A 15,255-nucleotide genomic window follows, 5' to 3' on the forward strand; every position below is an offset into this window, starting at 1 on the left:
GACACCAGGATTTAGACAGAACCCTTAAGCAGGATTTCATATTGAATATCTGGACTCCTATACCGTTAGAATTATTTGCCAAGTTGAATACTTTTTACATGACATATGAGAGACACTCGTAGGTCCTGACTCATTGTCTTGCTTCCCAGCAGACAGTTGAGGTAAACATAATCCTGACGCCTAGTCTTCAAGGCTGACCCCATTAGAGAGGTGCCCATTGACATCTCTAGGTCATCACCTTTAAAAATGACCAATCTTTGTCTCTCCTCCTCCATCCCATCTTTTTGTCCCATTTTGTCCATCCCTGAGTCTTCAAATTATCCGTTTCTGTTTTCTTGTCCATCTATCTTGAATTATGTATTCCAATGCATTTCAAACAAGATGCACATCATCCACACCCATCCAAAGGATGAATTAAAGCCTCACAGTCTTTAGATGTCTTTATGTATGCTTACTCAAGTTATGGCCATCTCTCAGCATCTGCTTGAATCTCATGCACACAAACACTCACAAATTTCTCCATCACTCAGTCTTTCTGGATGTCTGTGTCCACACACACATACACACACAAATACACACACATACAAATACCAGACACATGGCCGAAGAGAGCAGGCTACCATCTGGGAGTAGTGGCCGGCTTTGTCTGAGGGGGTGAAAGCGCCAATAAGACTCCCCTTTAACACACACACACACACACATACACACACACACATAAACCATACACACAACCCTTGCAGCAGCCCCCATCACCCTCCCCATCCAACTGCTCTAAGTGTGAGAGCTCTTCTCATACAATCTGCACATATACATATGCAAATTTGCAGGGGGCATTATAAAAACAGCCATCATCTCTCTCTCCCACACACACACACACACACACACACACACACACACGCACACATATAAAAGCAAGATATTTTTTTGGCCTCAGCACCAAAGTAGCCACACAAGATTTTTGGGAAAGAAAACATGTTTCTAAGAAATAGAGCAATAGCTTGAAGGCTGAAAGTAAAGGGGGAAGATAAAAAGAAGAACCTTCTTTATAAATAACAAACTAATGTGGGCATGTGTGAAATACATGCAAATAGGATTGCACACATTTACATGTAGACAATTAAGTGCATACACTCACAGTCATGCAAATATATATTATCCACATTTTTCCTGCAGCATGCATGTGATGGGTACGTATAATCACATCTATTGTCCTTATATTAAAACATCACACTTGTCTATTTTTGGATTCGAATGTGAACTTGTTTATAAAATCATTGCATTTATAGTCATCAACTGTTTCTAAACTTGGGGGGAAAAATCAAAGAGATTACTGCAATTAAGATAAGATAAGAAAATCTGCACTTGAACTTTAAAGATTTTCCCTGGTGTCCATTTGTCATAATCAAATAACAAAAGGCTCTGAGCGAGAACAGAAGAAGAGAAGAAGAAGTGAGGGAGAGAAAGTCAGGCATCAGGTAAAAAAAAAAAAGAGTGGCAGACACCTGCAAGGCTAGCTGAAAAGGTGACACCTAATCCACTCCTTTTCTTAAACATCCCCACGTCTTCACAACCAACCTTTCACACAAGTATCACACCTTTTAAAAAAGTCAGTTTTCTCACCTTAGCATTACGCACTTCTGCTTGAGTCATAACCCCACTTTTCACTTAAAATTATGAGTATGCGAGCGGCCAAAAATGTAAACATCTTGTCAATCACAGAAGCAATTTTATTAAAATCATAAATATTCTAAAGAGGGAGGCTCTGTTTTTTTCAAAACCTGCAATCATAAAGTGACAAAAATGTGGCATCCGAGAATTCCTTAGATGTTCGTGATGTGACAGAGCCTTCTGATCTGCCACGCTGAGGGAAGGTTTGTGTGTGAGCTGAGAACATTTGAAGTAGAATCGCGAACAGCTTGCTCTCAAAACTCGAGGGACACATCCGAGTCATAATTAGGAGAGAAGTTGCGTCCACATTTTTTACAGCTCACACAGACAAACACGTTCATCAACGCCGACACATACAGTATGCTATATGGAATATGGCTGCAACTGACACAGGCGGTTTTTCGCCCACACAGCACAACAGTCCATTATGTGCATTTTCCACATCAAATTCTTTCCCCCAATCTCGTGTTTGCCGTCATGTTTTCAGTACACAATAGCAGCAGTGGTGTTAAGCTAATGTTGCCCCATCAAGAGGAGAGCACCAACAACAACCAAACACTTTTCTCTCCTCTTCCCACCCTGTTTGCGACCGGATCCATTCGTCTCTCGCTTTGTTCCCACGCTCCCCCGCTTCTTTTTTCTCTCCTCTGCATTGTCCTGTGCCCTCAGGTTAGAGGTTCTCTCTGTTCCTTCCACTAAAGCCTGGAAAACAGAGGAGGAGGACGAGGAAAGAGAGAGAAGAGGAGGGCTGAGCAACAAGGCCCGTCCGTCTGCCTCCTTCGGCCTGGCTGACTAACCGGTCTGAACTGGTTCTGACATAGGTGAACCAGAGACGTGTCCTGTTTCGCCTCTGGACAAAAAAGAACCATGGTGGCATTCCATCCACAGTGAGCAGGTACCAGGAAAGTGTACATCTGTCTATGTGTGTGTATGTGTGAATATATGTGCATGTGTGTCTGTCTCCCAAGACCTTTGAGGCCTGGACCATTGCCAAGTTCATCTGTTAATGGACAGCTACTAGGAAAGCTCCCCCCCCCCTCCCCTCCACCCCTCCTCCCTCCTCTCTGTCTCTCCAGCAGCCGTGCCTGCTCACGACCCCCCCTTAACCTCCCCAACCCCCATGCAGGCCTGCTCAGACACTAGCCCGGCCCGCAATCTCCCCTCTTCGTTCCCCTGAAAGCTATATCATTCTCTTTCTCCCTCTCCTGCTCACTGCCCCCCAATACTATGTGCGTCTCCTATTCAAGATAAACAGAGTGCTTCAAGTTCAGGGGACACCCTGGGACCCTTTAACAAAGCCATCTATCATGCTGTCTGCCCAAGCCTCCTTTGGACATACTGGGCCTTGCTGCTGCTCCTGCTGATGCTGTTATGTCTCTCTCTCACATGTGAATGAGACTATGAACATCCGTATGCTGCATATAAACCATCCAGGCAGCCTATTAACTCTAACTAGGAACTTGCTATAGCTGATCCAGATCTTGATCATTTCTGTAATGTGTTTGGGGCTCCTCCACAACCACGGCAAAGACAAACTGACAGCTTGCTCACCCACCCATCCAAAATGAGACAAACTCCCAATAAAAGGCATGCCACAGAGCGCACACATGTAAGCCACTTTCTCAACACACCTTGGAGACAGACATTGCTGACCTCTCTCTGATTCCCCTTAAGTCAAACTGTGGGACGATTAACCAAACTGTCAACAGCTTAATAGTCTGGGAATAAGAGACTGACAGTAGGCCTCGAAGCTCTGTGTAAACACTATGGAGATTATGAATGGTACATGAGAGGGAGAAAAAGAGAGCGAGGGGAGAGAGAAGAAGAATCATAACTGAATGAAAGTATCCCTCTTCACACAAGCAATATTTTATGGATCAAAATATCTGGGTGGTCTGTCATACAGAAAAATGCAGTGACATGACTTTTCCATTTGTAATTATATTCTCTGCTTTTTTTGCTATAAATACAGTTGGAAGCAACAATTGTGAAACTGTAGCAGCAAGGAGCGAAAAAGGAAAATAAGGTTATAATTACTTTAATTTGATTTTTTTTTTTTTTTGCTTCATGTCCAGTAAACCACCTCTACAAGCTCTAAATTAGATATTTGGATTAGTTTAGCTCCTGAAGTGCTAGTGAGGACTGTGTTAGAAATATTTTCAAGTTAAGATGCATTATTTTATTTTATTTTATTTTTTTAAGCTGCTGTGACCGGAGCTGGGCAATCAACACAGTTGAGATATTCAAATCGTGGTCACAGAAACACTTCTGCATTTTATTTCTGTCTTCCTGCCTCGTTTACTCCCTCTCTTACACATCTTTCTGTTTGTTCTCATTTATTTTTCCAACAAACAGTCACAGCAGCGGCCCCGAAAGCCCAGCAGCTGCTGTCCTCTTTAGCCTTCTAGAGAGGTGGACTGGCCTGCAGGTTTTAGAGTGCTAAATTATCCATTAGATGTTATCAAGTTGTAGCAGGCTGATGCCATTCTGCTAGGAACCATCAATCTTTCATGAGTCCCAGACACAACGTGCATTGGGATGCACTATCAGAATCTCTCCGCTCCCAACACAGCACCCCTCCCTATCCAGCTGCACGCAAACTTGGGTACATACACATAGTAAAGTTGACATCCACACACAGAGTCAACAAATACGCATGCTGACATAAATGCAGTGAGGTACACACTCTTGCACTCAAGCTCTGCAGAAACAAGCACGATGGAGCTTGCTTAGGGAACATCCAATTCTACAGCTTTTACATTTCTTTTTCTTTTTTTTTTTGCCCCCTTCTAGCTCACCCCACTTTCCCCCCGAAACAACACTTTGAGCCAAGCCTCAAAATTTACGCTGCCTAAACCGTGTTTCACCACCCTTCGCACTAGGTTCCCTTGCACTCTCTTCTTACCGTATATTTTCTCATCTCTCTCTCCCCCTCCCTCCGATTCTTGCTGTGGCCTGGCAGGCAGGCAGGGCAGACATGTTCAGAATGTGCTTCGGTAATGGGCTAATCAAAAATGCAAAACAATTGGCAATTACCGTGCAGGGCCCTAATGGTCATTAGAATTTACAACAAGGTAATGAACTGAGAGTCAGCTCAGTCCATGCATATTCATAAAGCAATCAGGCCTTTGAAGATTAAAGAAGCGCTTCAAATTTAAATGAGGGCGCCAGCATGTTATCAGTGAGATTCAGCCTGCAAAAGTAAAGGGTGCCTGGGACAGGAGTGTGCATTTATGAGTGTGCGTACATGCGTGTGTCTGTGTGGAATGATGGCTGGGGGTCAGTTGTGGAAGTATGTGTGTGCATGCATGCATCCGTGCATAAGTGATCACCTTGTGTGCATCACTCTCATTTGTGTGCAAGCTTGTGCTCGTATGCTTGTGTGCAAAGCAAACTGCAGTGTGCCGATACCACCTTACAGCCTAAATTTAATCTAATGACTAAATCAAGATACTCTCAAAAGTAAATGAATTAACTATCTTCTGAATGTTTAAAAGATCTGGGATTTGAATCTAAGATGAAATGTATGGTTAATTTGAGCTATTAGGAGGCAATGCATTTCTGAGCACCCACCAAGGAATATACCAAGAATAAAGGTTGGGAATTTTCACGAGTGCAGCATCAGACAGAAAGGCCCTGTGTCCTGTAACTTTGTGGTTGAGATGAGGTGGGCAAGACTGAGGTGTCCGCAACCATCCAACCAAGTTCAAATGTACAAATAGATACACACACACCAACAGACTCACAGTTCTGACAAGTCAGTACTGTCACTGAAACCTGTAGTGAGCCAGACTGTGGAGGAAGAAACTAGATAGTGACCAGGATCAGTGGGATCAGACTAACACAATGTCCTTGTCACTGTGGCTCTCCCATGGCCTCAGAATTATCACCTTCAGTTGGAGAAAGACAAAGCAACCATCCAACAGCACTACACCCTTAAATGCTACAGTCACAAAAGGAATATCAGAGGTTGAGATGACATTCTGCATAGAGATAGAAGCTGTGATAGTGTGTTACTCTTAGAGATACAAAATTTCCAAATCTGGTTCGGTTTCAGTGACCTAAATAAAGACTTACAGGATTATGACAAAATGGGTATTTTTTTAGGAAAATATCAAAGGGAAAATTACTTTGTCAAATCTGCTCCCATTCTCACCTCAAACTAACCTGCCTACTTCCTAAAATACTACTTCTCTCCTCTCTGCTCTCATCTGCCACTTCCTGAGCAACAGCTGTATCAAAGACACTTTTTCTTCTCTGTTTCTGTTCTGTCTAAAAATAAAGTCATTAACCTGCAGGTGGTGAAGCCGGCGGCTGGCATGACAGGCCCTGATGCTGTCAGATGCCCTCTGACCCCGTGATGTGACTGCCTGCCACAGTATTGACAGGACAGCAGCAAGACATGCTTATTTCTGAGGATACTTTCTCATCCAGCATGACGTGGCTGTAGACAAACAAGAATGTTTCTGTTGTATAGCTTTGTTTGACAGTGGGTAAAGGGGATGGATGGAGGCAGTGTATGTGTGAGTGTTTATGTCTGCCTCACTCTGCAGCCAAATCTGCGAGAGTGAGAATGAGCTCTAGAGTGGACGTTGGAAGGCTTTAAGAGGTGCAGACACACTAATGTAGCCAAAACTTTCAGTTTCCACTCCCCCAAGACAAACTACTGGAGCGATGTGTGGAGAGAGGCTGTGAGCGAGGGAGGGAGAGAAAGAGATAGGGACAGAGAGGAAAGGCTAAGCGGAAGAGAGTGGGAGGGACAGAGGGGAGGGGGGTAAAATAAGGATCATATGTTTCTGACAGATCTCATCAACTCACAACACATCATGGGGCCTCTACCGTAACACATTTATTACAGACAAAACACAGGTTCACAGGAGGGGGTTTACACTGTATGTGTGCACTGTAGCATATGTGTGCATCTTTAAAGGAGGCGTGTGCACTGTTGTGTTCATAGAACAGGTGTGTGTGCATCTGTGGGTGCGTGCATGCATTTGTGGGAGCCTATTTTTGAATGTTCACATGCATGTTTGTGTGTGTAGGTGTGTGTGTGTGTGTGCATATTTCAGCTAGCCTCCACCTGAATGGCCCGAGGCTGTGATGCCGGAGTTGTTAGAAGACAAACAGAGGCACAGGAAGTCCAAGCCAGGAGGCCCTGAGGACAGCACGCACAATCTACTGCATACCTGCTCTTAACTTCACACACTCCCACTGTCAGTCATAGCCACCACCTCACCATACGTTTTGCCTCCTAAACCCACAAAACAGACACACCTCCTCTAACTCCCTCTTAGACACACACATTTAGGCCCAGCCTGTCCCTCAGGCCCACTGCTGTGTGCCAAGTCTGGCCTGGCATAGTCCTCAGAGGGGTGTCCTCAGGCAAGGCTTGCCAAGTCAAAGACTCTTTCATGTTCAGCCTGCACGCCCAGGGTAGTAAAGCTACAAACAGCAAGACACACACTTTTACACACACACGGAAACCTATAAACATTTTAAGTGGTCAAAACCACACTTATACACACATAAATGTACACATTTACACGTACATTAGTTTCACAGCATCCGCACTCAAGATGTAAACACTCAGTAGACTTGAATACAGCCAGAACCACTAACATTTAATCCAACAACAAAGGCTGACGAATTTCCACTGACAACATTTGTGGGTGTTTAGAGCTTGGCTTCAGCATACAAAAATGTCCTCCATGAAAAATTCATCCTAAAAACCACTCCTGTTCACCTTCATTAAAACGTAGTGGAGCCCACTGCCAAAAATAGGACTGATTTTATCACAGCCCAAAGCGACTGTAGGATCAAATTAGAGTCACTTTTTACAGACAATGGAGTCCTTATGTTAAAATATTAGCTGCTGTCCAATCATTGCAGCAGCACGCATCTTTGCCTTTTCAGTATCAATTAAAGTGATCACCCAAACAAAAGCACCGGATATAAACTTGCACAGTGACCCATATGTCTGCTGACGCATATGCACACTGGACACAGGAAAAGATATCGCTACCAAGGAGCCCCCCACCCCCACCCCCCACCGCCGCCACTAATGCACAATCTCCACGCACTGCCCAGCCCCCCAGTTCTGCATGACAGGCACCCTGTGTGTATATGTATTTGCTTGGTGAAGGAGGGGATATTGGAGAAAGGTGGCACAATGCCAATATGGAGCCTGCTAAATACCTTTGTCTCCACAACACACGGGGAGAAACAGGACAGGCAAGCTGCTGCAAGAAAATGCTCCACAGCCACAGAGGTGTTGCAAGAAATGCTTCTCTGTTGTTTGAATGTTTTCTTCCTCATAGAGAAAAAAGGGTGAAAGGTGGCTGCCGTAATTGACTCAGTATCGATTCAGAGTCCAGGTTACAATGGAGGCAGGGCGCTGGAAAGAAGCTGAAGTGTGAGATGGTGGTCGATTTCCACAGTTGCAGTGGCCTCATTAACACACGTGGCTACACTGGTGAGAATTCAAAAGGGTGCTAATGCTGGGATGGATAAATACAGGGCAGAACAATGTAGTAATAATACCTCAAAAAATGTGGTACAAAATTCATGCAATCTTTTCTTGTAATTTCTTGTAAATAGGTCAAGAAGAAGACAATATGCACTGTGGTTGTGTATCTAATTTATAAAGACTAGACTCTAATTTATTTATTGTGCTAATAACAATTGCGTTTACTCCATGAAATAATTAATGTAAATGAAAACTTTGAATCCACTTTACCGGTTTGTCTCTTTAATAGCAATTTTATGCTGGGAAATAAAAGCAGCTTTATACGCTGCAATCACATTTGCTTGAGAAGCCATCATCTGCTCTATTTCTGGGACAACCGTGGTCTGTAGACAAGCTACGATGTCTCTATGCATATCTTTAATTGTTTATCATGCAAATGACGGTACGCAGGCTGCTCTGCCCTCGTCTAACAGCTCAGAGCCCCAGACTGCAGACCCAAACCCCAGCTGCAGTCATGAGACTCCCAGACGGCCTCAGCTGTCCTGTAGAGACAGACTGAGGGGCACAGCTTCATCTCGAGCTATCGGTCTATTACGTACTGCCCCTAATTCCTCAGCCCTCACCCTTCTCATATCCCCCCACCTACAAGTTCAGCCATTCTGGGTGTCAGCTCCCTTTAGTCAAGCAGCAACTTTCCTTAACCTAGCCAGAGCCGCTGCCTTCGCAAACTGCTGTCCATATGGAAATCCGTCCGTGTCAAGTGATATTTCAGGAGTGGGGTGGAGATTGGAAGGGTCACTTTCATTTGAATGATGCAGGGGAGCAAGATGCAGGGAAATCTTTAAGGGTGTAATTCATCATACACTCGCCTGGATTGGACTGGGCTTGAGGCATAGGAACAGTATATATTGAGATGCCTCAGCTCAGTGTCAGCCTCTAACTGAGCAGGGTAAGAGAACATGGCAGCTAGCATATGGAGTATGGGGTGGCGCGCTGGCACTGCCAGTCTGTATCCATCAATCTTGGACAAAAAAAAAAAGCGGTGGGACGAGGCCATCTTATATGCAATGCATATATAACTGATATGATGTCCTGCACAGACTCTGCAGCACAGACTGTTAATTTTGACCTCAGATTTTATAACAGGATGATAACAAAAGGTGAGGTGAGGCGTCACAACAGGATGCAATCTTGCACCACATACAGTCAATTTAACCTATTCATTATTAACCCAAGGAAATCCTGACTGTTACACAATGTCCAAAGAAATGAGACCTATAAATAAAGCTCTTCGCACAGTGTTAGTGACCTCATGATATCATGTGAACTCCATTGCACGATGATCCAAGTGAGCAAGGAAAGGCGTGTTCGAACAGCTGACAAGGCCAAGAGGCATGTCAGAAGAATGTGTGTTTTTTGAGCATGTGTGCGTCCATCCCAGTTTGTGAGAAAGATTTTCAACAAACCGCACACTAATGAACAGTGGTTATTCTGTATGGCAGAGTGCTAAAACATTGACAACAAGTAACAGTAGCCCTTTACAATGCCATCTGCAAAGCTGAAGCGCTGACTAATACAGCACAGTAGTGCTCATTATTGAAAACTACCCTCTATGCATTCAGCCTGAATTGGCTTCAAATTCAATCACAACTGCCCAGGCAATCAGCGCAGTCTGGCACATGCTATCAGATCTGTTAAAGGAAATGAATAAACATCAAAATGGGCTGGTCAAAATCAAACTCCACTCTATAAAACCAGTCATAAGGGACCCATGCTTGTTTGCACAGCAACTCATGTTTTCACAACAGCCTCATTTAGCCCCAGTGGACAACCAACAAACCAACTAGCTGCCTTAAGAAGTCCTTAATTACTCAAATCAAGAAAAACACTGACAATTAGTGGCTGTAGTGTTCCTCAAATAAACAGTTCTTCCTTGACAGATCAACGTAATTACATTCTTTCCTATCTCTTTAATTTTAGAATCACAGTGAGCTTCAGCAGGCGCATATTTGAGGGTACAAGAGATATGGCAGTGTAATAAGCCAGGCAGGGATAGAGATACATCTCTCGCGACCACATGAGAGAGAATGTGAAGTCCAAAGGATCTGAGCACATCTGTGATGCAGCAACAAACCAAAAGAAACTGATCTCTTCTTTCTCTGTCTTTTTATAATCTGTTTCTTTGTCTGTCTCCATGCGTCTTTTTCGGTGCCTTTTATCAATATCCTTATTAATCTTCTACTGAGGGAAATTCGCAACTCCTAAATGTAGCAGCAGACATTTCGCCGTCAGGTTACGTTGATTGGACACATCCTCACTACTAGAAGGGAAATTTCAGCGAGTATTTGTTGTCTTCTGTGATAAACTGCCTATGAACCTTAAAAGTGTGACCCACTCCACACAATCTAGAGCTTCAAGACTCTATTCACACTTGAATGCAAATTTCTCCTGCTCATCTGTTTACTCTTGCATGGCAGCCATGTTAAGCTTCCAGTGTGTTTACCTGTCATATTCTCCTGCTTAGGGATTATTCCTTGCAAGGGTGCAGATAAACAATCCTCATCCCGCGGTGACACCTGAACAGCCACCTCGACAGGTTGACGCACCCTCCTTTGGTGCTGATGTTGGGTCCGCGAGTGTGATGAGGATGTGGAAAGAGGAGAGGCGAGTGGGGAGGATGGTGGCCTGTCCAGAGGTTTGTCCACACAGAGGCTACCGTGGCACTGCCTCCGTTTGTGTTCAATGAAAAGCAGGATGTCAGCTAAGGGGAAGCGAGAGTGGCACTGGCCGCAGGTCAGCAGGTCCTGGTCCCCTTTTAGGGGCTCGCCCTGAGCCACTCCCAGGCTGGGGGAGTCCTGAGAGTCTTCTTCTGGTAAAACACCTGAGAGCGGCTCAGCTGGATAAGGAAAAGAAGAAAGACAGTTGTGACATGTAGTGAAGCGAGAATTGATATTTTTCTGAGTTTACATACACTGTTATTATATTTTCTTGTAAAGGAATAAGGCCGAGGAGTATATGTGCAGATGGGATTTTTAGGAAAGAAAGAAGGCAGAAAGGAAGAAAGAGCACACAGACAGCTTCGATAAGGACTGACATGTTCAGCTCGCAGGCAGCAGTCAAACGATTAAGTTGCTTGACCCTCTTTATTGTGCTGCCAATCTCGCTTTTTTAATGAACCTAACACCTCTGAGAATCAAAAAATAGATTCTAATTTGAGTTCAAGATGATTGGACCCCATTTCGTTAAAAGTGCTGGGATCTCGTGAACCAAGGTTAGACATTGAGGGGTTGGATGTGGAGTAGGTCCCTGAAGTAGAGCGAGAGAAAGAGAGAGAGAGAGAGAGAGAGAGAGTGAGCAGAGAGAGCATTTTAAAAGAAGTCATCTAGCCACATGGTAAACGACACTTGGCGCCCCGACTGGGATGTTGAGATAAGATGTGATGAATTCTTGCCGCCGGTTCAAGCTTTAATTCTATATCAGGTCAGATGAGAAGGTGGTGAGGGACTATGCAAGATAGGCCCTGTTACTTGTATGTTGAGTTGCATTAAAGATGAGGGAATTCACCCCTATTTTACTTATCTTAACCAGCTTATGCCATGGACACATACAAGGTGTATGAGATTGGTTTAGGTGGAAAGATTTTCTTCAAACCAAATAATCTCATTCTGATGTCAAGCAAGAGTGATGTGAATAACTTTGAAAGCTAAAATATAATGTGTTTTTTTTTTCTGATATCACACTGTGCTAGAATTTAAAGTAGTTTAGGCGAAGGTTTCCCACTGGGTTACAGCAGCAGGTCTCTTCCACTATCAGAAAAATCATTAGGTCTTTTTTTACTGTTTTAGAGTATTATGACTCCCTGTAATACCGGCAGATCATTCATTGTATTCTACAGTCCCTCGTTGAAAACACCAAAGGGATTATTTTCATTTTAAAATAAATGCAAAAATTAAAAGGAAGTGCCTACTTAAATTTCTAATGGTGCCTTTTTGCAACACAAAAGCTGACAATTAGCACTAGAACAGAATTTTGCAGTGTTTTCATGCAGTCTTATTTATTTTGCAATAATTAAAAAAAAAACAATTAATATTCCAAAGTAAATTAAACAGATTTGGGTCATAACCAATAACAGAATTATACTGGTCAAAAGCAAAATCTTCATGTCATTAAACAAAAGCATATTTATACTCTTTGGTCATTTTTTCTTCATAATTTAAGGTCTGTAACTGTTTCTTTGTAAACACTTTATTTCTGGATCCTCTTTGAATGTGGGGGATATTGTACCTTTAGTGTACCTTTAGAAAAAATATGAATACATTCAAGAGAACATAAAATATGTAATAACCTACTGCTGCTGAACCGATCCTGTGCATGAGCTTGGTCAAGCAGGACAGGATAAAGTGGATCAAGTTCAAGTTCACGAGTGGCCTGTAGGACTACAATCAAATTGCGCCCCCCACTGGCAACCCATCTGACAGCTTTCCGACAAATCATAGAATAAATGTTGCCAGAGCATAATTTGTTTCAGCGGCAATAAGAAAAGCATGCAGAAATATATACAAGAATAAAGATAAAAGAAAAGCACAGGTTGTTCATTTCGATCTCTAACTTACACTTAAACAGCCTATCTAGTCTGGAAACGTCTCCGCATTTACTGACGCGCGAAGAGTGCATTGATAAAGCAATATACTGATAAAGCTCTTAACCGACGAATGGAGCGAAATAATTCTTCGGCAAACAACAATTGGTCTAAACTGTGCGAAGAATGTGACATTCAATCAAAATCAATGCCCTGCAGTTTTACACGCGCGTAAAACGACTGTACTTCTTTTCTCTTCCTTCATCTCAAAACAGTGTCGCGCACGGAGATTTCTGCGTATTTATGCAATTTATGGATACAAATGGATTGGATATGCCGTGTTTAAACGCCAGCGGTGAAAAAATTGTTGCAAAGAAACTGCATTCCTTGTAGGTAACGCACACGAGGTCTTTGCGCTTCGGACAAGTGTGTGTGTGTGTCTGTGTGTGTGTGTGTGTGTGTGTGTAAACACCACTTCCCTGTGTCCAAACCAACTAGGACCTTTGTAAATGCATTTTTACAGTTAAAAAGGACCTGCACTGTAGTAGTGCTGTGGCTTCAAAAGGTGCACATGGAAACTTAAGTGAATGGCAGCAGTTGTAACTCTGTGCCGCCTTCATATAGGCAAAGGTCTCTGGCCATAAAGCTCATGCATGCCCTTTAATGGCGAAAGAAACCTTGAAGGCTGTGTTATACAACGCGTTAACCAACACAAGTTGAGCTTCCCTGTCACGCTGCTCCAAAACTTCCTATAGAAGACCTCGTGATGATTATAAAGATAACCTGTAGTCTTGGATATGTTTGCGATTTGTAATTTTAGTCAGGACAGCGGTGGACGTATCCTAAGTATTAAAAGAAAGTTGCCGTATACAGAAAAAGATGGGTCACCGAGAGGAAAAACCAATGAAATTAAGTCGAAATGCAATGTATCTCCACTTACGCGAAAACTCCCGTTTGCTCAAGTGCTGGGGTTTGCCCTGCTTGCGGCGAGACATGTTGGTTTAGTGACGGATTTTCAGCTGAGTTCACATTGGGAAATCCTTTCCTACAAGGTAAACTCCAAATGAAATATCTTCATTGATGCGTCTGACAGCCAACAAGGGAAAAAAAAGCAATGAGCTGCTGATCATACAGAGGGTGAGGAGTAGTGCGGTGCGGGCTGTGCGGAGCTCTTCATGACTTTTTTGCAAAGAGAGAGTGATGGGGGTATAGTGAAGCCCCCTGCGCTGCAAGTTCAAGTGCGGACGTGACGTTCTGCGAACTTGAACGTCAGGCGCTGGACGAACTGAGACATACAAAACATGGGCAGGGCGAAGGCGGCCAGTGGGAGGGGGACAAGTCATAATAAAAGCCAATGGACACTCATTATGGACTACCTATGGAAGAGAAGAGAAAAAAGGGAGACCCCGAAGACACCAATGGACGAAGGGGATCAAGGGGGCTGGGCTAAGAGGGAGAGCGAGGGAGAGAAAGAGAGACACTGTTTTACAAGGAAAGCAGTAAAAAGCGCGTGAACCAAAGAGCGTATGTAACAAGGATGTAGTGGTGGATAAACCCAGCTCTTGCACTCGTGTTTATTAGTTGTTGTTGGGGGGTTTTTTTCAAGCCACTATGAATATGCAGTCTTTATGCAAATTTACAGTGCAGACTGGAAATGTCATTAACACTGAATAAAGTGTTTTTATTTCAGTCGGCCTTCTTGAGCTAAACTAATTGAAATGTTATTCTCCGACAGGATGAACTAAACTCTGTTTTTTGTTGTTGTTGCTGAATTTGTTGTTTGCTTTCTTGAGAAGTGGTGATAGACCGGCCATTCTCTCTGGGCTTTTGCCTTGTATACAGGGAAACCTAAAGTTAACTACCTGCAATTAAAATAATGTGAAATGAGATTCATAAATAGTTTTATATAATATACTTAAATATAAGAATATATTTAGATATAATGTACTCGTTTTGTTTCGATGGTGGACGTGTAAAAGATAAAGAAAGGGAAAAAAGATATTAGAGTTAGAGTGTAACGTGCTTTGATTTACAAAACAATTTGTAATCTGTCAGCTTGTGTAATGCACCTGAGCCTGTATTCCAAAACTGAAGAGAAACGTGGATTTAACTCTTATCCACTCCAAAGGTCTAATTTATGTTACAGGTAAGCAACATTTCAGTAAAGCATTCTGAAATACTTAACAACAACAACAACAACAACAACAACAACAACAACAACAAAATAAATAAAATAAAAAAAAAGTAATATTATGCATTCCAGACCTAATGGAATTTTATAACTCACCGATAAAACTTAAGTCTCAGCTTCATTCATTCAGCTGTTGCATTTAAATATTGGGCCCATTCATTATGGCTGAAGCCAATGTGGGATTTTAATTTTTTCCAAGTTTTCCAGTGATCAGATTGGATTAACGTGTACAGTCAAGTGCGCTTGCTTTTAAACAAAGCTAGTAATTCATGACTAATGGAACCTATAGGGGGCATGTCCAACAAAAACAGTGTGTGTCAAGTGGATTAGGGTGGCCTGATGGGCAGGTTT

General features: G+C 43.0%; 1 protein-coding gene across 1 annotated transcript in view; it reads right to left on the reverse strand.

Annotated features, from left to right (window-relative positions):
- The window catches only part of LOC308395461 (B-cell lymphoma/leukemia 11A-like), a 32,984-nt gene extending 19,042 nt beyond the window's left edge, over positions 1-13,942 (reverse strand). The window contains exons 1-2 of the mRNA XM_080880340.1: positions 13,654-13,942; positions 10,638-11,030 (exon numbers count right to left, since the gene is read on the reverse strand). Coding sequence (XP_080736466.1) covers positions 10,638-11,030; positions 13,654-13,708 — 448 coding nt within the window. The 5' untranslated portion in view covers positions 13,709-13,942. The remainder of the gene's footprint in view (positions 1-10,637; positions 11,031-13,653) is intronic.
- Between the last annotated feature and the right edge of the window lie 1,313 nt (positions 13,943-15,255).

The sequence above is a fragment of the Rhamphochromis sp. 'chilingali' genome (assembly GCF_963969265.1).
Source record: "Rhamphochromis sp. 'chilingali' genome assembly, chromosome: 4".
Taxonomy (NCBI): Eukaryota; Metazoa; Chordata; class Actinopteri; order Cichliformes; family Cichlidae; genus Rhamphochromis; species Rhamphochromis sp. 'chilingali'.